General features: G+C 51.5%; 7 protein-coding genes across 7 annotated transcripts; 3 read left to right on the top strand and 4 right to left on the bottom strand.

Annotated features, from left to right (window-relative positions):
- Window positions 1–1,728: 1,728 nt before the first annotated feature.
- Window positions 1,729–2,316, top strand: BO85DRAFT_391130 (uncharacterized protein; the record flags this gene model as incomplete). Its single annotated transcript, XM_025656796.1, has 1 exon — window positions 1,729–2,316. A coding segment is annotated over one exon (422 nt), but the record flags the coding sequence as incomplete, so codon positions are not given.
- On the top strand, window positions 2,282–4,872 carry tktA (transketolase tktA; the record flags this gene model as incomplete). The annotated part of the gene is made up of 6 exons (XM_025655690.1): window positions 2,282–2,335; window positions 2,609–2,751; window positions 2,811–2,895; window positions 2,966–3,260; window positions 3,329–4,692; window positions 4,759–4,872. 6 exons carry the CDS (start codon window positions 2,282–2,284, stop codon window positions 4,870–4,872), a joined length of 2,055 nt encoding a protein of 684 aa, XP_025519251.1.
- Window positions 4,873–5,440: 568 nt separating this feature from the next.
- Window positions 5,441–6,949, bottom strand: BO85DRAFT_364360 (spermidine synthase; the record flags this gene model as incomplete). Its single annotated transcript, XM_025655695.1, has 5 exons — window positions 5,441–5,721; window positions 5,943–6,180; window positions 6,249–6,396; window positions 6,475–6,655; window positions 6,919–6,949. The coding sequence occupies 5 exons, from the start codon at window positions 6,947–6,949 to the stop codon at window positions 5,441–5,443; spliced, it is 879 nt and encodes a 292-aa protein (XP_025519250.1).
- An 846-nt stretch (window positions 6,950–7,795) lies between these two features.
- On the bottom strand, window positions 7,796–8,759 carry BO85DRAFT_517510 (ubiquinol--cytochrome-c reductase subunit 8). The gene is made up of 4 exons (XM_025664912.1): window positions 8,639–8,759; window positions 8,435–8,460; window positions 8,070–8,247; window positions 7,796–7,968 (listed from the first exon to the last, which is right to left on the bottom strand). The coding sequence occupies exons 1-4, from the start codon at window positions 8,668–8,670 to the stop codon at window positions 7,914–7,916; spliced, it is 291 nt and encodes a 96-aa protein (XP_025519249.1). The 5' UTR covers window positions 8,671–8,759; the 3' UTR covers window positions 7,796–7,913.
- Window positions 8,760–8,891: 132 nt separating this feature from the next.
- Window positions 8,892–10,131, top strand: phb1 (prohibitin subunit PHB1). Its single transcript, XM_025659512.1, has 2 exons — window positions 8,892–9,278; window positions 9,349–10,131. Exons 1-2 carry the CDS (start codon window positions 8,958–8,960, stop codon window positions 9,865–9,867), a joined length of 840 nt encoding a protein of 279 aa, XP_025519248.1. The 5' UTR covers window positions 8,892–8,957; the 3' UTR covers window positions 9,868–10,131.
- Window positions 10,132–10,151: 20 nt separating this feature from the next.
- BO85DRAFT_475424 (25S rRNA (uracil2843-N3)-methyltransferase) lies at window positions 10,152–11,666 on the bottom strand (the record flags this gene model as incomplete). The annotated part of the gene is made up of 1 exon (XM_025662723.1): window positions 10,152–11,666. The coding sequence occupies one exon, from the start codon at window positions 11,664–11,666 to the stop codon at window positions 10,218–10,220; it is 1,449 nt and encodes a 482-aa protein (XP_025519247.1). The 3' UTR covers window positions 10,152–10,217.
- Window positions 11,667–12,541: 875 nt separating this feature from the next.
- Window positions 12,542–15,681, bottom strand: BO85DRAFT_194219 (putative cell wall proline rich protein). The gene has a single exon (XM_025654457.1). It carries the CDS (start codon window positions 15,401–15,403, stop codon window positions 12,680–12,682), a length of 2,724 nt encoding a protein of 907 aa, XP_025519246.1. The 5' UTR covers window positions 15,404–15,681; the 3' UTR covers window positions 12,542–12,679.
- Between the last annotated feature and the right edge of the window lie 3,977 nt (window positions 15,682–19,658).

Here is a 19,658-nt window from a genome sequence, read left to right as displayed (position 1 = left end):
TGTCTGTTGTTAGTAATCATATCCTTGTGAATCGGGATGATTGCCGCGTCTTGCAATTCAGTTCAAAATGTTGCCTGCTTCAAACTCTCTGCGACCAGGATGCAACGACGGTAGCCCATTACTTGCTCCCAACCATAGAATTTCCAGACTCGCATGGATTCAATCACATGCACCTGCCAAGAGATAGTATGGCCATCCCTCACATGATGATGGTAGGGCAGCGCATACTCCCAGTAAAGTACTCCTCTGCATACTTCAAAACCAGACGCATCTGACTGCAAACGACTGAGCAGAGCGAGCCTACCACTACTAAGTATTTACACATGCGTCTCACAGGCCATCCCCCCATCCCCGGGTCCGAGCATCAATCAGAGGCAGACCGTTCCGAGCGCATGCCCCGAACGGCACACGGATTGGACTAATCGGGGAAGCCGTTCGATCTGAGCGGCCCTGACTGAACCTTGCAAGCTAGCTAGTAGCTACTTCGATAGTTGGTAACCCGGAAATAACAACGTTTCAGTCGGCGACTGCACAACTCTAGCTGCATGAGACGATTTTCTAGTTGCGACAAGGACTGGCATGGGCCTACTACTACTCCTAGCTACCTACTTGGTACAATAGACTGGCCAGCCATCGCTATGTCTTCCTTTACGGTACACACCCGAGTACTGACCTGTCTTGCCCTGGATGGAAAGCATCGGAAATGCAAACCTTCCGGAAGCAAAGCAATGAGAGGGGAGAAAAATTCTCTGCGATGCGTGACCGATGAATGCCGCGTGTTCCTGCTTCATAATCAAAATCACTTGACCTGCTAAATATTTATTTTAGGAGATATGTGCTCCGAAAGCTAGACTAGATGGTAGTCTACAATGTGGTTGTGGTTGTTGTTGTTTGTGGTTATGATTATTGATGGAGACTGGGCTGGAATCCGGACTCCGTAAAAAGCATGGGAAAGGAAAAAGCGGAGAGATTAGTGACTTGCTAAGGTACCCCGTTGGCGGAGCAGCGTCCTCCGGGACCCAGCGGACAGAAACACACGGGGTGGACTAATGGGGCTCGTCTGAATGAATAATGCGTCCGGAGAATTGCTATGTTGGGGAGGGAATCCGCCTATAGGTAGGTATTTGATTTCTAGCCCTGGAAATAATATGGTGGTGGGTGGGTGATTATTGCTATAGAAACTAATTAAAGTGTCAATGGCCGGCGGGGTGAAGAGCATTTTGTAAGAGGTTGAGTAGGTTGAGTAGTTATGTTATCTGAGAATTTGTAGGGCCAACTCAGAGATCTGCGTGTTTCGATATGACAGGTTACAGGGCTTAATGGTTGGTAGAATGCAACTTGTCCCTGCAATTATCGAGCAAGTAGATATGTAATGTTGGAGGGGGGAGCTTTCCTGGTGGCGTTTCGGAGGGATACTTCCAGACTTCTCTCGTATAGCTGACGGCAAGCAAGATGATGGTGAACAGAAGCGAGCTCTTGCTATTCTTCATCAATTTTACTAGTCTAGTATAGATGAAATGATCATATCAAAATTGTTCTCTGTAGCTCTACAGTACTTCTGTTGAGAGCTGAAAAAAAAAGGTTGCATTGAATTCCGGAGGGACCGCCTATTGCCTGAGGCAGCGGGGGAGGGGCAGCTTGTGCATAACATCATCATCGATAATCAAGTATACCACCTTCACTTGAGGACCTCGAGAGCTTCAACCCAAACCCCCCCGTACCACCATCATCTCCGTCACACCCTCCAGCTTAAGATCCAAATTATCTACGGCCCAAGATCAATCAATTGCCTGGCAATAGCCGATCCCGAGTCCGACAGAGTAGAAAAGAATAGCCGTGGACAGCGAGTTTGTAACCCCCTCCGAGCAGCCGGTGAAAGAGAGGTGCCCCACCACAGACATCATTGCCCCCCCACCTTCCCTTTCTCACCCTCTCTCTGCTCTTGGTCGCGGTTGCCCTCCATCCCACTCCGCTCGTCTGGCTCGCTTTTCCCCCCTCCTCCCCCCCTTCCCTGTCATCCTTTCTCCTTCTCTCTTCTTCCTTCTTTCTCTTCTTCTTCTCCTCTCTCAGTCATCTTTCTCCCTTTCTTCATCTCGTGGTGGTCTTCCCATTTTGTGTTGATTGTTTGTTGGATCATCCCGCTAGAATAAAAAACAAGAACTTGGTTGGATTTAAATAGTATGGCCCCTCCCCTCATTTCTTCCCCAACAACTTTCAACAACTTTCCCCCGTTCAACCTTCCTCTCTAACCTTCCCTCCTTCTCTTCTAGACACAGCAATCATGGGTTACAACGACGTTGACCAATTGGCCATCAACACCATCCGCACTCTCGCGGTATGCATCTCCTCCTTCCATTCTCTTGCTTCCTTATCCCACTCCCATCCGGTTCCGGTGTGACGGGGAGCTTCTCCAGAGCTCCGGCACCGGAAGCCCATTCTTGGTATCACAGGGACTCCGCGGAGCACAGCCTCCCGCGCGGATGATTAGCTATGTGTAGCTGCTATCTCCTCGGAGCTCCTTGTTTTACTAGCCGTGGGTTGCGGAGTGGTCATTCCTTCAAAAGAAATTATTTGATGATAATCAAATTTGAAACTAATCGTCCCCTAGGTGGATGCCACCTTCAAGGCCAACTCCGGTCACCCCGGTGCCCCTATGGGCATGGCCCCCGTGTCCCACGTCCTCTTCAACAAGTTCATGAGCTTCAACCCCCAAAATCCCGACTGGGCTAACCGTGACCGCTTCGTCCTCTCGTAAGTTTCGACCTGCACCAGTACTGTCCAAGTAATCGGTTTACTAATTCCCTTCACAGCAACGGCCACGGCTGCATGCTCCAATATGCTCTCCTTCACCTCTTCGGCTACCAGGTCTCCATGGATGACCTGAAGTCCTTCAGAGTATGTATCCGCCGAGACTTCTTTCTGGGGAGCCCATTGTAGTCATGTCCTAACCATTCTGCTCGTGTAGCAACTCGACAGCATCACCCCCGGTCACCCCGAGGCTCACGACACCCCCGGTGTCGAGGTCACCACTGGTCCTCTGGGTCAGGGTTTCGCCAACGCCGTTGGTCTTGCCATTGCTGAGCGTCACTCCGCTGCCGTCTTCAACAAGCCCGGCTACACTCTCTTCAACAACTACACATACTGCTTCTTCGGTGATGGCTGCGCCATGGAGGGTATTGCCAGCGAGGCCGCCTCCATGGCTGGTCACCTGAAGCTCGGTAACCTCATTGCTATCTACGACGACAACGGAATCTCCATCGGTAAGCTTTAATTCATCACCCTGATCCCCTCGGGATTACAATCAGACTAATTCGGTTTTGTTTTGCAGACGGTGACACCAAGTGCGCCTTCACTGAGGATGTTATGAAGCGTTTCGAGGCCTACGGCTGGCACACCGAGTACGTCAAGGACGGTGACAACGACCTCGAGGGCATCGAGGCCGCCATCAAGAAGTGCCAGGCTGTCACTGACAAGCCCTCCGTCATCCGTCTGACTACTACCATCGGTTTCGGTTCCAAGCTCCAGGGTACTGGCGGTGTCCACGGTAACCCCCTGAAGGCTGACGACTGCGAGGGTGTCAAGCAGCTCTTCGGCTTCGACCCCAAGCAGACCTTCGTCGTTCCCCAGCAGGTCTACGACCTCTACCACAAGCACGCCGCTGAGGGTGCTGCTAAGGAGCAGGAGTGGAACCAGCTCCTCCAGAAGTACGCTTCTGAGTACCCCAAGGAGCACGCCGAGCTCACCCGCCGTCTCTCCGGCAAGCTTGCCGAGGGCTGGGAGAAGAGCCTGCCCGTCTACAAGCCCACCGACGCTGCCGTTGCTACCCGTAAGCTCTCCGAGGCTGTCCTCGAGAAGATCCACGATGTCGTTCCCGAGCTTCTGTCCGGCTCTGCCGACTTGACTGGCTCCAACAACACCCGCTGGAAGAACGCCGTCGACTTCCAGCCCCCCGAGTACAACATCGGTGACTGGTCCGGTCGCTACCTCCGCTACGGTGTCCGTGAGCACGCCATGGCCGCCGTCATGAACGGTCTCGCCGCCTACGGTACCGTCATCCCCGCTGGTGGTACCTTCCTGAACTTCGTCTCCTACGCCGCCGGTGCTGTCCGTCTGTCGGCCCTCTCCCGTGTCCGCACCATCTACGTTGCCACCCACGACTCCATCGGTCTGGGTGAGGACGGTCCTACCCACCAGCCTATTGAGACTCTGGCTCACTTCCGTGCTCTCCCCAACTGCATGGTCTGGCGCCCTGCTGACGGCAACGAGACCAGCGCTGCCTACTACTCTGCTCTGACCTCCAAGCACACCCCCAGCATTCTGGCCCTCACCCGTCAGAACCTGCCCCAGCTCGAGGCTTCCACCATCGAGAAGGCCCTCAAGGGTGCCTACGTCGCCCTCGAGGCCCCCGACGCTGCCGTCACCCTCATCTCCACCGGTTCCGAGGTCAGCATCTGTATCGAGGCTGCCACCTACCTCAAGGAGAAGCACGGCATTGCTGCCCGCGTCGTCTCCGTTCCTTGCTTCGAGGTCTTCGATGCCCAGGACAAGGCCTACAAGCTCCAGGTCCTCCCCGACAACATCCCCGTCCTCTCCGTCGAGGCTCTCACCACCATGGGCTGGGAGCGCTACGCTCACGAGCAGTTCGGTCTCAACCGCTTCGGTGCCTCTGGCCCCTACAAGGATGTCTACAAGGTAAGCTACCAAATACATACCCCCCCCCCTTGATAACGGCATATGCTGATTCACTTTACCACACAGAAATTCGAGTTCACTCCTGAGGGCATCAGCAAGCGCGCTGTCGCCACCATTGACTTCTACAAGGGCCACACCGTGCGCTCTCCCATCAACCGTGCTTTCCAGCAGATTCTGTAAATGTCTTGCGGTGGCATCGTGATGGTTTGTACTGAATCATGTTTATGAGTATCCGGGACGATGTTGATCCCTGTGGGCGATGATACCCCTGGGAGAAGTCCTAATTTTTAACGACTTTTTCTTTGAAGATAAAAATATATGCAATCTTTCTTATTCCATTTCTTGGTTTGATGATAGTTTTATTTTTCCTTGGTAGATTCAGAGGGGAATTGGTCTATGATGGGAGCATACTAGCACCAGTTTTGGCTTTCAAGTGGACTTGGACAAGCTGCACCGGCAGCAACACCGAACTAAGCGCGTACACATACGGTTGGATTACGACGTAGTCATATAATGTCCACTTTTCCCAAAGCGGATATTGGCTAGTATTATTTCTTAGAAGATCCTTTCGACTTGCATCTCACGTGTCAATCCAGGTGAAGCATCGGGGGAATATTATTGAGGAAGCAGCAGAAATCTTTTGTTATATTCGTCATCGTCAGATCATCATCGATTATCAGCCGCCGTGGGGCCTCGAAATGGAGGAGGCCACCACCCAAAGTATTAGAACGACAAAACTTCAGATAGTCTAAGCGTCCAGAGCCTTGCGGGCGAAGTTGGGGAGAACGAAGCTGGCGCGGTGGATGTCCTGGTTGTAGTAGCGGCAGAGCTTCTCCTCCTCCTCGCGGGTCCAGCTGCGAACGGGCTCCTTGACGTTACGGGTGGCATCCTTGCAGCAGACCATGAAGCCGATCTGGCCGGAGGGGTAGGTGGGGATGGTGGTGTAGGCGTATTCGGCGACGGGGAAGACCTCCTTGCAGGACTTCTTGAGGTCGGTGATCAGAGATAGGTGCAGCCATTGGTTCTCGGCTGTATGGGTAGAAAACACGAACCCAAACCGATCCCGGGTTAGGGGTCGGGTGGTTTGGGACGTAACAAGGTTAGCTTCATAGTTCGCGACGATAGAATACAGACAACACAGAAAACATAAATAACATGAGAAGTTTGAGAGATATAGAGAGAATTTGAGAAGGGAGGAGAGAAGTGGAATAGAAAGGGCAAGAAGGGACTAATGAAAGGCGACGAACAACCTTGTGTGGTGATGACACCTCCCTCACGGAGCGCATCGCGCAGAAGCTCGAAGTAAGGCTTCTGGAAGAGGCTCTCAGCGGGACCCTCGGGGTCAGAGCTGTCAGTGATGATAACATCGAACTCGTTCTGGCGCTCCTTGAGGAACTGGAAACCATCGCCAACGTGGACCTTGACGTTGGGGTGCTGGAAGCCAATGCTCATGCCAGGAAGGTACTTCTTGGAGACACGGATGACAGCCTGAGAAACCATGAGCCACATATCCACACATACGGCACAAGCACACGGGGATTTTTCTGATGTTTTACCTCGTCAATGTCGCACAGGGTGGCCTCCTCGACGGTCTCGTGCTTGACGACCTCACGGAGGACACCACCGTCACCACCACCGATGACAAGGACCTTCTTGGGGTTGGGGTGGGAGTTCATGGCGAGGTGGGTGATCATCTCCTGGTAGCTATAGTCATAGGATGTTAGGGTCAATGGTAATTTTCGGAAATGGAAAATAGCTCATAAGAAGGGTTCCAAAACATACGAGAACTCATCGCGCTCAGTGCACTGGATGACATTGTCGAGGACGAGGACGGTGCCGTAGTCGCTGCTCTCGAAAACGAGGACATCCTGGTACTTGGACTTCTCATGGTGGAGGATCTGGTTAACCTTGAGGTTCATGGCCTGGCCGGGCCACATGTCAGACTGCTCGGAGAACCAGCCATCTGTAGAAAAAAAGCGAAGAACCAATGTTAGCGAGGAGGGGTAATAAATTCTCGTCGGAGGGGTATGTAGTGAGATGACATCGTCTTGAGGCGAAATTGCGCTCATTGAAGCGTCATAATCGGTAATTGATCCATTGAAGGGATTTGAAGAGTAGGTTTGGGGGAATGCGAAGAGAACAGGAGGCGGGGTAAATCCGCGAGGTGATGATGATGGAGGGGTGGTTGGATGGTGCGGATAAGGTAAAGAACTACTACTAACATACCCTTAATGGTGGGGTGAGTGATGTCGCTCATGGTGATGGAGTGGTGAAAAGGACGGAGAAGACGAGGACGAAGACGGAGAGCAGACAGCGAAGAAGCAGCTGAAGGGAGACGGAAGAGAAGAGAAGAAGAGGAAGAGAGAGAAGAGGAGGAGGAAGGAGGAGAGAAGGAAAGCGAGAGGAAAGAAGCGACGAGAGACGAACGCATGCGGAGTGGGGGAAAAGTTGAAAACCAGAAACAGAAAAATTGTATGTACGGCCGCTGACCAGTGGTAATTTATCACCGGCGATGGCGGCCACTCAGGTGGGGTTTTCTCTCTTTTGTCGCCCGTTTCGGTAATTTTCTCTACTGGCCAGTGGGTTTGGTTGCCGTATTGCTGGTTATGGTATGACCTTGTGTTTGTAACTTAAGAGTAATAGCATCCACTTCAACTTCCCTCAAAAGAGTCTTCCTTCCTTTCTTATCTTGATCAGAAATGTACGATAATCCTAATGGATAGTAGACACTTGCGTAACTCAATTGGTCAACGCGCATGATTCTCCATCCAATCGTCGGGGCAATTGTGGTTCTTTAGGATACTTTAGTATCACGGCCAAGGCAGTCCAACATCTCCATTTTGTACCACAATCATCACCTTCGGGCACTCGGGCAGCACTCACTCAGCATCGCAAATATTCAGAGAAAAATCGCATGGCCAATTGACCTGCCCAGGAAGCGTGGGATACTTCCCGCGCTGAAAAGGCTCAAGCAATAGCCGCCGGTGATTGGCAGACGACACTACGGGTTGGCTTCAAGCGGGTGTGGAATCCCTCCGGCCTATACGATGCCGCCTATTCTTGATTACAGATGCACCCCACGCGCGGTCAAGGCAACCAAAAACATTGCAACACATTCGATTGCTTCTAGTTACTGTACAGTGCAATCACACATCCAGCCCTTCCATATTGCCCCATGCCATCCCTATTCTCTCAAGGTTTTCCCAGCTGGCACGTTACATTTACTCGTCACCACCCTCAAGGAGGCGGCCAGGCTTGGAGTTGAGGTACTCGTTCCTATAAGCAAGCAAGTCCAAGCGTCAGCTCTGGGATGTCCAATTGTACCAGAAACATGCGTAATATAGGCTTTCATGTCCGCACGTAAGGGGGAGGCATACCTCTCAACAGCCCAGTTCATGATGGCGTAGGCGGCAATGAAGGGAGGAGCGACGTAGAGGACCTGGTGTCTGAATCTGCGGAAAACGTTGAAGATGGCAGCGTGACCGGCACCGGCAAGAGGGCGCTGGCGGTTAGGGGACATGGAGTAGGAGGTGACACGCTGGGGAGTAGGGCATCCTAGATGGCGCAGAAACGAGCCATGTTAGCAAGGGTTCCGAAGTCCAATTGCGCATTCTGTCGTTATTAAAGCTGCATTTCGTCGACAGTACAAGGCTATAATCGAGTAACAAGCCCGATGGCCCGATATTGCTGACAGTCGAAAGGCTTCGCAGACAGGCGAATCACGTTGATATTGTAGACATACCCAGATCACCCCACCAGCCCAGGAAGCTAAAAGAATCACAAGTTAGCCATCATAACTAGCCAATAAGCTACGACTCGAATGGAGTCAAAGTCATTTGACGTAGGGGACATGGGTAGATATCACGGCAGACGAGACCGCACGGTACCCTTTCCCCCGGAAAAGCTAGGGAGCGGACAAGACGAGACAATGGGGCAGAAAACTCACACTCCATTCTTAGGATCGAGATGGCCACCCATTGTGAAGAGATGCGACGAGAATCAGCGACGTAAAGCGCGATGTGGGGAGGGAGAGATGGAGCGTGAGAGGAGAGAGAGAGAGAGAAGTCGTCGTCGGTGACCTTCGGACCAAAACGGACGAAAGTCGAAGTTGGAAGTTCAAACCACCGCCCAACGCTAATCCGTTTTGGGACAGCATGCGAAAAGCCTCGACATCATCTCCAGCCAAACTCCCGCCCGCCTGATAATTACGGTCGTTTCTCTGTCGCTGCTGAAGTCCCCGTCCCCTCGCTCATCACTCCATCACCATGTCTACCCTTCTTCAGCAGGTCTACCGCCTCGCCGTGCCCATCTCGGCCGGAGTCTACCTCTTCAACTCCTCCATTTACGATGTTCGCGGTGGTACCCGCGCTGTCATCTTCGACCGATTGTCCGGAGTGCAGGAGAAGGTCATGAACGAGGGTACACACTTCCTCATCCCTTGGTTGCAGCGAGCCATTATCTATGATGTTCGCACCAAGCCCCGCAACATCTCTACCACCACGGGTAGTAAGGACTTGCAGATGGTCAGCTTGACTCTGCGTGTGCTGCACCGTCCTGAGGTCCCGAAGCTGCCGGCCATCTACCAGGTAAGATAGAGTGTGCCTTTTCTATACTCAACTAAGACCAATCCCTCTAACCCATGATCCTCCCAAATAGTCCTACGGTATCGACTACGATGAACGTGTGCTGCCATCCATCGGAAACGAAGTCCTCAAAGCCATTGTCGCCCAGTTCGATGCCGCCGAGCTGATCACCCAGCGTGAAGCTGTCTCCAACCGCATCCGCACAGACCTCATGAAGAGAGCCTCTCAGTTCAACATCGCCCTCGAGGACGTCTCCATCACCCACATGACCTTCGGAAAGGAATTCACACGCGCCGTCGAGCAGAAGCAGATCGCCCAGCAGGACGCCGAGCGGGCCCGTTTCATCGTCGAGAGAGCCGAGCAGGAACGTCAGGCCAATGTCATCCGCGCCGAGGGTGAAGCCGAGAGTGCTGATATCATCAGCAAGGCCGTTGCCAAGGCCGGCAGTGGCCTGATTGAGATCCGTCGTATCGACGCCAGCAAGGAGATCGCGACGACGCTCGCCAACAACCCCAACGTCACGTATCTGCCCGGTAACGATGGCAAGGAAGGCGGAAAGAGCACTAGCCTCTTGCTGGGCTTGAGAAACTAGAAGGCGCTGTGGCTTGGTAAATGGAATTACGTGTATTTCTTATTTCTCTTTTCTTTGTTGCGTTTCCTTCAACCGGATGGATCTCAGGCGTGCATGATCTCCGTGGCGAATTAATGTCGTTTGGTCTTCTTTCTTCATCTCTTCCTCCTCTCCTACACACTCACACTCACACGCATGCACCCTTATTCGCATCGACCTGTAGCAATATCATACCCATTCCTCTCTCAAGTGTGCCTCTACTTATCCAAACCTTATAGCAGGTAACGGACTTCACGACATAGATTCCACGATGGTAGGTATCATTGTAAGCCATAAACCAAATGCAACCATACAAACAAGACATAGAAATCCTACTCCCCAACCCTCCGATAAACATGAACCTGAAACCTCATATCCTCCAACCCAGCCCCCTCCCCAACATCATACCTCAACCTGGCCGCATCTCTTCTCCACCACCTCGAATCCTGCGACAGCAACCGTTCCCACTTCCCCTCCGCTACCGAAAGCAGGGTATGATCCAACAAGAACTTCATCGGATACTGTCTCTCCCGCACTTCACCATCGCCACCCTTCCCCAACTTCAACGTCGAATAACTCCCAGGACTATCCACCACAAGCAGCACCGTCCCAGGCCGCAACAGATCCGTCATACGTAGCAAAAACCCCGTCGCCTTAGCCATGGACGTCGAAAACAATTCATTCAAAGTAAACATCAACGTCACCAAGACGGTAGAGCATGATTCCGCGCCCTGCTGTGAGAATAATCCCTGAAGTTCCTTCTCCCCCGCGGAGAGAACATCTATCTTTTCGAACTGGACGTTGAACCCGGGCGTCTTCTTTTTATTCTCTTCGTCTCCACTGGAGGGTAACAACGGGGCAGGATGCGACTTCGACCCAGTCACTGTGGGAGATCGAATAGCGGTGGATAAGCGCTCGACTACCTTTGACCAGTCTGCGATGTCTACCGCCGTGACGGAGAGGCCGGGGTAGGTGGAAGTAGCAGTAGCAGACGTAGAAGTAGAAGTTAGTTGTTCTTCTTCTTCTTTTTCTTCTTTCCCATAATCCAAGGATACCGCCTTAACAGCATCCGCAATCTGGCCCTCTCCACTTGCAGAAGAAGATGGTAGTTCAGCACCATCCAGAATATCCCTCCAAGCAGCCGCAAGCGCAACAATCTCAGCGCCCGCGCCACCCCCAATACACACGACATTCTTCGTAGAAGCAGCAGCAGCAGCATCATCATCATCATCATCATCATCTTTAGAAACAGGCTTAATTACCTCCTTCAACAGCGCACGAAAGATGCCCGCATACCCCAACGCCCGGGACGAGCTCCACCGCAACGCATAAGCACGAAGCAAATCCTCATTCGCATCTGTGAAAGCGGAGTCAAAGTCCCGATTATATAAATGAGTTTTGATCGTCTGGATCAGACTTTTGATGTCTAGTTGCTCCTGCTGCTGTTGCTCTGCTGAATCACCAGTGGCTTCAGTCGTGGTAGCAGCAGCAGCAGCATCATCATCGTTCTGCTTCGTCTCCTCCCGATTATAGAGGTAATTGTGACCATTGGTGAGCAAGGCGGTTTTGAACACATTAAGCAGAAGTTGTTGGAGAGTCAGCGGGATGGTGGTGGAGATGTTGAGTTCATGATTTTCATGAGCGGCATGATGATGTTGGTTAGGATCGGTTTTGCTGGTGGTTCGGCGTGGTTGTGCTTGCGAAGAAGAGGACGGCTTCTTTTTACTACTCTCCTTCTTGTTGGGCTTTTTAGATGTGTTGCCGGATCGAGGAGGTGCCATTTTCAGATAGAGTGTGGATTTCGTGATTTATTTCTTACATTGATTGCTAATAGGATATGTTGTCTGGATTCAGTTTGGGATTTGGGGGAATTTTCGGTTTCGCATTTGGATGGGCGTGTGGGGCTCTCCGTGGTTGGATATATATCGTCACAACTTAGTATACTACTACTACTACGGAGTATCGCTGCCAGAGTGTTTGGCATTCTCCAAAAGAGCAAGGGCTTCATTTCCCAAGACAGCAATGCTACTGGTTATTTATAAGCTATCATTGAGTGTTAAAGCTGCTGTACTGACAACAGATTTTCATACTAATCTCATACACGTGACAAAATACAAGGGCTTGGAATGGTTACTGAGTAAACGCCATCAATGTGATGACGCGGAGTGTAGATTGAATTGTCTGTGAGCAGCTCATACTGTTTGCATGTATATCTGCATACTCAAAGTGGCAAGGATGCTTGCACTTCAAGATTGAATGACATGCACCTCCCAAGGAAGTCGAATAAAAGAAGGACCCCAATTTAGCATCGCCAACAGAACCAATGAGCCCATGTAAAGGAGTCTCGTGGAAAAAGAATGACATAAAGATGGATGCCATAATGAATGCAAGAAGACAAAGATGGATGATAGTGAAATCAGATGAAAATGAAGAGAAAAATGTTTGAAACTGAAGATGGGCCCTGAAACATTGAATAGCGAACGGAGATGAAGGATTTGTTCACAACTGCAACCGGCCATGAACGAGAGACAAGAAAGAGAAATAGAAACAAGATAGAGCTTTCATACTCTTACGCTTAACCACATGTCGATGAAAAAGAAATTCGTCAGTTACCACCCAACGCGCAGAAAGGCGAACCGGTCCGAGTAAAAATAGAAATAGAAAGAAAAAGAAGTAAAAAGGGGAAAGAAGAAGAGATAAGGGTGGAAAAAGGAGATCTTGCAAAGACCACGTCGAAGAGAATCAGAAGGTTAGATATGTACAAGGGGCAGACAATGGTCACAGCAGTCATGGCTCAAGAGGGCCGCTGATCCCGAACACCATGTTCAAGACAGGACTTGTCCTTGTCTTTAGTCCTCCAGAAGTGCATAAGCCTGCTAATGCGAAGGCCCTTCTTCTTAGATCTCTCAGGCTCATCTTCCGGTGGCTTCTCTTCATAGCTAAGCTTGCTGCGTTCTGCGTGGGGTCCAACAACCAGCTTGGAGAGACTGGCGAGACTAGATCTCTTAGAGCTGTGAGCTTGGCTGGTACGACGGCGCACAGCGGCAGAAAAAGACGCCGAACGATCGGTGGACAAGCGAGGACGAGTGAAGAACGTGCCGGAAATTCGGTTCAACGTGTTCGTTGTGGTTGACGCACTGCTGGTCAGTGAGGGCACATCCTCAACTGAACCCTGAGGAAGATCCACGGACGGATTGTATGAGGGGTTCGAAAAATTACGATCGGTGGTGGACGATGTCGTCACTGAGCGAGGAACGTCGACGGATGACAGCGTGAAGTCGGGAGATGGAAAAGAAGAGTTTGGAAGGGAATTGTTGCCTTGGAGAGACAACGGAGGGATATTGGGGGTCAGCTCCAATGGGGTAGTAGCGCGGTCAGCAGGCATAAATCGAGGCGAGATGTCGGGACTCGGTGGAACGGGCTTATGGTGCCACTCCTGTCTGTCCGTCTCTGTCGAGCTTTGCAGCGGAGCAGAGAAAGGATTAGCCGCATTGTGAAACTGAGCGAGCGAGGCCTGCTCTGCGGCGGACTTTTGTTCCTCCTGATCCGGGCGTGTAGCAGCAATGTCCGTGGCATCGTTTGGTTCGTCCTTCCGTATACCAAGACCAGCGTGAGATATATCGCCCTTGTTGAGTTCTGGAGCAAGCGGTTGGTGTGTCAGAGTATCAGAGCTGTCTTTGCTCTGCTCTGATTGCCTATCTGCTTCAACGATGTCGGATGCGGCTACCTGCGGCCCTGGTTGTTCAACAGATCCCTGCTGAGAATCGCCGGTGGCAGCAAGAAAAGCATCCTCCTCTTCTTCGTACAGAACATCGGGGTTCTCCAAGGTTGAGGTTGTGACAAAGCGATTGCCACCGAGAAAGCTGCGATCAAACGGGGGCATTTCCGGAGCGCTCTCTGCACGTCGATGATAGCGCATTTCCGGACCTATGAATTCACCTCGTCGGCCACCACTGTACATCCGCTTCGTTGCCGCTGAAAAACCACTCTCTGCAACACGACTAGACCGCATGTCAGGGGTATTGAAAGGACCCAGAGCTGCATCTAGATCTATCACTGGGCTAAAGGCATCATTCTGAGTATTCTGTTCGTAAAAGCTCCTTGGCTTCCAGGAGCTATCCAGGCTAGGTTGTAGCTCCTCCTCTGGAGGCAGATGACTAGACTCCGGTGTAGCCGGGTTGGTAGGTGTTCTCAAAACGACGATGTTGTCATCATCGAAATCAACGTCCAAGCCAGAACCGAGATCCGAATTTGTCCGGGTTAACGCAGGGGGAGCGGCAGTGGAGTTTGATACCGACATGTCCTTCTTGGTATGGCGCTTATTCTTACCCCTTGTTAGAAGAGCGCCCGCCCAAGACCGCACTTTTTTCTGCCTCTTCTTGGATTTCGATTTCTTTTTGCCTGAAGGGGATTCCGAAGAGTCATTTGTCTCGCTAACCGAGGTATTCGAGCTGTTTTCTGAGCCACTGGAAGAGGAAGAGGAACGTCGCGATGAGCCTGCAAGGTGCTCGAGGATTCCTGAAGATAAGCTCTTGCGATTACGGGAGTGGCCTGCCGCAGACAATGGCCGTTTCATGGGCGATGCATCGTCCGCTTTGGCGGTCTTGCTCGGATCTAGCATGAAGGATGCATCCGCAGTTCGAGGTCTTGGCCTTGACTTTTCAGCCTTAGGTTGTGTGTTGTCGACTGCAGGAGAAAAGCAAGTATAGCCGCTATTTCTAGCGGAGGCGCCAAGTCCTGATGTTGCTGCCGGCCCAATTTCTTTCGACAGAATCTCAGCCGAGTGACGTCCGGGCGAGGGCACATAGCTAGGAGTACCAGGTTCAACAACCTCTGAGTGGTCTTCTTCAATCACGATGGTAGGCGATACTGGAGGAGATCGCCGGGTCAGTACAGCTGCGGACTGAGAGACTGGTCTGGGAGGGTCATTGGAAGCATGGCCTTCACGCGTTGTATCTGCCGGAAAGCATGGAGCACTTCCAATGGATGGTTTCAAGTCTAGCGCATTCGAGATAGCCGTGAGATCCACACTGGATATAGCAGCCGAGCGGCGGTGGGCATGACGGCGTTTTCCTTGACTACCCGCACCAAAGCCGGGCCCTGGAGCGGGAAGTTTGGCGGGTGCTGGCGCTAAATTGTCATCCTTGCTTTGAGTGGCCTCGACGGACGCAGGCGGAATGATCGGATGTTCACCACCAACGAACTCACTGCAGCGTCTGCGGTGTCCACCTGGTCTATTCGGTGAGAGAGAGGGCATCGATGGTTGTGATGAATGTTGAGCGCCCGGGTTGAACGAAAACGCTGGGAGCGGCACAGCAGCCCTCGCACCGGTCTCCGAAGACTGGGGTGTCTCATCGCTAGGATCCCGGGCTGGAAAGACAAAGTGGGGGTTTGGGAGCGGAGCAGACATTCTCAGGTTGCGGCGGCTGTGACCGTCAGGAGACAGATCAGCCGGGGGAATATATGGAGAAAATGCCGGACTAGCTTGAGGCTGTGGAGGTAGGGATATCGAAGCCATAACGATACGCCGGGTTGATCAAGAGGTCTGGATAATACCGATTGAACCTTGATACAATAAGATGACTTGAATCACGCCGTGACAAGTAATGGACACAGTTGATGTGACCTTGACGACACACGGGGACCTCCAGACCTTGGTGACTTCCCTACAATGATTGGAAAGCCCGGTGCTGTCTGGAGGCCTTCAGTTCTGCAATGGTACCATTGAACCCTTGAATCCAAACTCTCAAGTGTCGCACCAAGGAAGAGACGAGACCCCAGGATCCGATGAATACGAGCCGAAAGAATACAAGTCGGAGTATAAGGTCGCAAAAACGGTTTGAAACCCAAAGACACAACAAGCCTCCACAATCGCTTTTGTAACTGATTCAGTGGTCGAGCAACGCTTTAGAAACACGGCGAAGCGAATGAATGTATCGAAATCGAGGGAGTTGAAGGTGTGTCGTACTTGTTGTTGACGAAGGAGACTGGTGTTGTAAGGAGCGGACGGCCACGGGAACGGGCCAAGGAGGAGAGGATGGGCGGAAGAGTCGGGAGAGGAGGGCGAAGTGAAGTTAAGAGAGTGAAAGGTTAATGTGAATAAGAAGGTATAGTGAAGAGAGAGGGGGAGGAAAGAAGAAGAGGAGAAGGAGGAAGAGGGAGGAGAGATGGAGGAGGGGAGGAAGAGAGGAAAGAGAGAGAGAGAGAGGATCAACCTGGAAAAAGGAAAATGAAGTTGAAGGAAGGAGAGGAAAGGCTGAGGTGCAGCAAAAGGCTTGGTGGTGGAGGAGGAGGAGAGGAGACGGCGACGTATGGAGGGCGGCAGGGGATGATTGGCTGGGTGGCCGGAGGGGCCGCGCCCGTACCGTTCAACCTGGTTTAGTACCAAATGATCCGTACCGCGTATTACCAGGGCCATCCGATCGCCCAGCGCTCCAGTCAGCATGCGGAGGCGTGACCACCGAACGATGCGCACCGGTAAAGTACGGAGAAAGGCCAGTCAGTCAGTAATTACTAGGCAGACCTCTCACTCGCTCGCCCTCTCTCTCCCTCTTTCGCTTTCTCACTTGTCTCGCACTAGCCCGCTTTCGAGGCCACACTACTAATTAAAGGTGATAGTGAAGGGCTCCATCGTAGCATTAAAATCCATCAATACTAGACTAGACTAGTCTGGCCAGCGTCTTCATGGGGAAATTGCATACTTTCAGTTAGTCAGGCCTGCGGAGTTCTCGGATGAATGCGTGCCTACTAACTTGCTACTACTGCGCCTACGTACGTAGTACCCTGTCGATGAAGTCGCAATACTCCGAATCTGCAGGCTTCCTTATTTTTTATTTTTAATATCTTTTTTTTTTCTCGGCACCGGTACAGAAACCGGACAGTCTAGCAAAAACCAATACAATAGGCTTTCCTCCAGAAGAACATTGCGGGTGGCAGATCTGATGCAGTCAAGTTCTCTCACTTTTCCATCTACAACCCAAATGTTCGTCTTGCAGTTCTTCATATAGAAGACGTCATAGTAACTGATTGCTACCAAGTGCGAATACGGTGCGCATCCCTGGTTGAGCTTGAGACATAAGCCAGACATGGAGGAGGAGAAAGAAGAGCGAGAGCCAGTGCCAGAGCCAGAGGTCTCCACTTTCCCACTGCCACCTGTTCATGCCGTCCGTTGCAATCAGGGTTCTTGCATGGCGGCAATTTGGCCATTATGGAGCATAATAATCAAGCTGATATTAGCGATCCATATCCATGCTGAATTGATGGCCCGTGAATGGCTTGGTAGTGTCTCCGGGCTATATTAACTTGTCACCAGCATGACTCCAATATGTGATGGGGGACCACCATTATTGGGTCAAGTTCCGGAGAAAACCCCCCAGGCACCAGTAGACTAAATTGGCGGTACCTGAACGGGCGGCCAATCCGCAACACGAACAGGGGCATCGAAATCTCGCTTGTCTCGGTGGGGAAAAGACCGACCGCCACCCACTAGACGCTTTGGGCTAACTGCATTCAAGCTAGTTTAATTAGCGCCAGTTGACTCCTTGCCCCGTCGCGCCGAAAAAGCAAGACTAAATACGGAGTTTGTGTCTACTCGCCGTATCTAGTACTAAACTCGTTACAGGCTTAGTGACTTTCACCTCGTACTCTTACTCTTACTTACTCTTACTCTTACTGACATCCTTCCTCCTACCCACTCGCTCGCACCCTTCTCTTACAGTACATCGATACCAAACAAACTACTTACTAAAGTAATCAACTTCGCCAGCCAGCCAGCGATCCCTGCAATGGTTGACACGTCCCGACATCCAGGAGGGGAAAAGCCATGCAAGTTGAAACATCCCGCATGGAAATCAGAGACAACCAAGAATAGATCTCCTTTCCCCCAAACTTGGTGTTGTTGTGCTCCCGTCCCCCTGGTGATCACTCTCCATCATCTGCGACTTCATCCCATGATCGCATCATCATCCTCGGTTGTTGCGAACCTGTTAAGCATCCTGACCAACATCATCCACACAAATAAATATACGGACAGAATAAGGGATGATGGTGGCTTACTGTAAAAGGTTTTGGATACGATACGAGGCATGGAGCACCTACGTAAGTTCATAACTACTAGATGGAAGACGGGCGCCAATTCTTCCCTCTCAGAGTGAGGCACATCACTTTCCTCCCCTCTTAGTACTCCCCTCTCCCCCCTCCCCTGATAAGTGATAGACCAATACTTTTGTCAGGATCTCTACTAGCCACCTGAGTCTGGCGGCACATGTCACGCCTATCATTGGCTGCCAAGAAACTGTTAGTGAGGACTAGATATCGCCCATGTGTTCCAGTTCCAGTTTCAATGCACTTCAGCCACGTCGGCCGATCTTGGTTGTGGCCTTCTATTTCAGGAACGGCCCATTGCATACTACGGGATACGCCGCTGAGAATCCCGGATAAAGTCACCACGGAAGAGGTATTGTAGAAGCGCCGAGTGACCCGTCCAATTGCTTATACCCTAGACGCAATTCAGCTCCCATCATCTTCCCGCGCCGACTACGATAATATGGATGTTTCAGCTTCGCCATGTCCCGGTCTAGATAATTCGATAGCTAGTAGCCTTCTCAGCGGTCTGATTTATTCCTTCTCCTGGGAAGAGACCGGTGATCCTGAACTGGTCGGAGCGCCAATAGAATGAGGATCTGACGACAACTGAGTCATGGGAGGCTTATACTTACTTTCTCATCAATCGAGACTCATCGGTACGATGGACAAGAAGTTCTATCATCAATACATCATGCGAGCTGTCTGTGGCGTTGCCCAAGGTTACTACTTTGTATCTACTATCTCTCATCGATGTTGTGCAGCCAGAGACTTCTATCTATTGGCTGAAGGGCAAAGATTGATATGCCCGAATCGTCGACGTACATGCGGCCTAGCCGGAAACCAAGCATGGCTGTCTGACTGGCACAGATTTTCCCTTCAGACCCGATAGACCGTCACCGAACAGGGACCAGGCACCTTGGGCTAGTCGAGTCTAATCATGGTGTGAAATGTTGTGCGTCTAACCAACCGTGTCCCATGTCTTGGGCTTATCTGCGCAGGCGACAACACGGAGCACGGAGTACTGTAAGTCAAGATGCATTCCTCACTTCTTATCGCTCTGGTTTCCAGCAGACGTCCTAAATCCCTCTGAGAATCAATAATCCTGGAGCGAGTAGGCCGATCTTGGGCCAGGTTGGTATTAAGGCAGCGACCGACTGAATCCCAAGTGAAACAACAAACATTCAAAGCAGTATCCTGCTTACTGTAACCTATCTTACAGCCGTGTCCTTCTTCTGGCTTACGATACAATAATAAGGGATAAAGACCCTTTCCCAATACTAGTCATATCCAATGCAAGGGTCGATGCCTACCTACTTATGGTTTTCAAGTTTACCCTCCGAGACTGTCCCTCTTTCAGCCCTCCACCCGATCAGATCTGTCTTCCGGAAACCTTCCCCAGGCTGAACGCTTTCGCTCGTACTTGCCTTCAAGTCAATAGTGCCTCAACTCAGCCGCGCCGATCCATGGTTCACAGCGGATATCGCTCTCATGTTCCAGAAAATCCGAACCGAAGCCCTGGACTTAGCCACATTGAAAATCGATCGGTCCACTTTGCTTCCTCGTTCGTGGAGTCGAAAACTTTGTGTTCAAAATGTGATGTCAGTTGGTTCGGGGGCGTTGCACCGCATCTGCCATCATGATCCACGGCGCGGAGGTAAGCCTCCGTCCGAGGCTCCTGAATGAGATTT

Source organism: Aspergillus piperis, assembly GCF_003184755.1.
Source record: "Aspergillus piperis CBS 112811 unplaced genomic scaffold BO85scaffold_3, whole genome shotgun sequence".
Classification (NCBI taxonomy): domain Eukaryota; kingdom Fungi; phylum Ascomycota; class Eurotiomycetes; order Eurotiales; family Aspergillaceae; genus Aspergillus; species Aspergillus piperis.
Note: the sequence above shows the minus strand (reverse complement) of the source record. Positions and strands in the feature narration are given on the sequence as shown.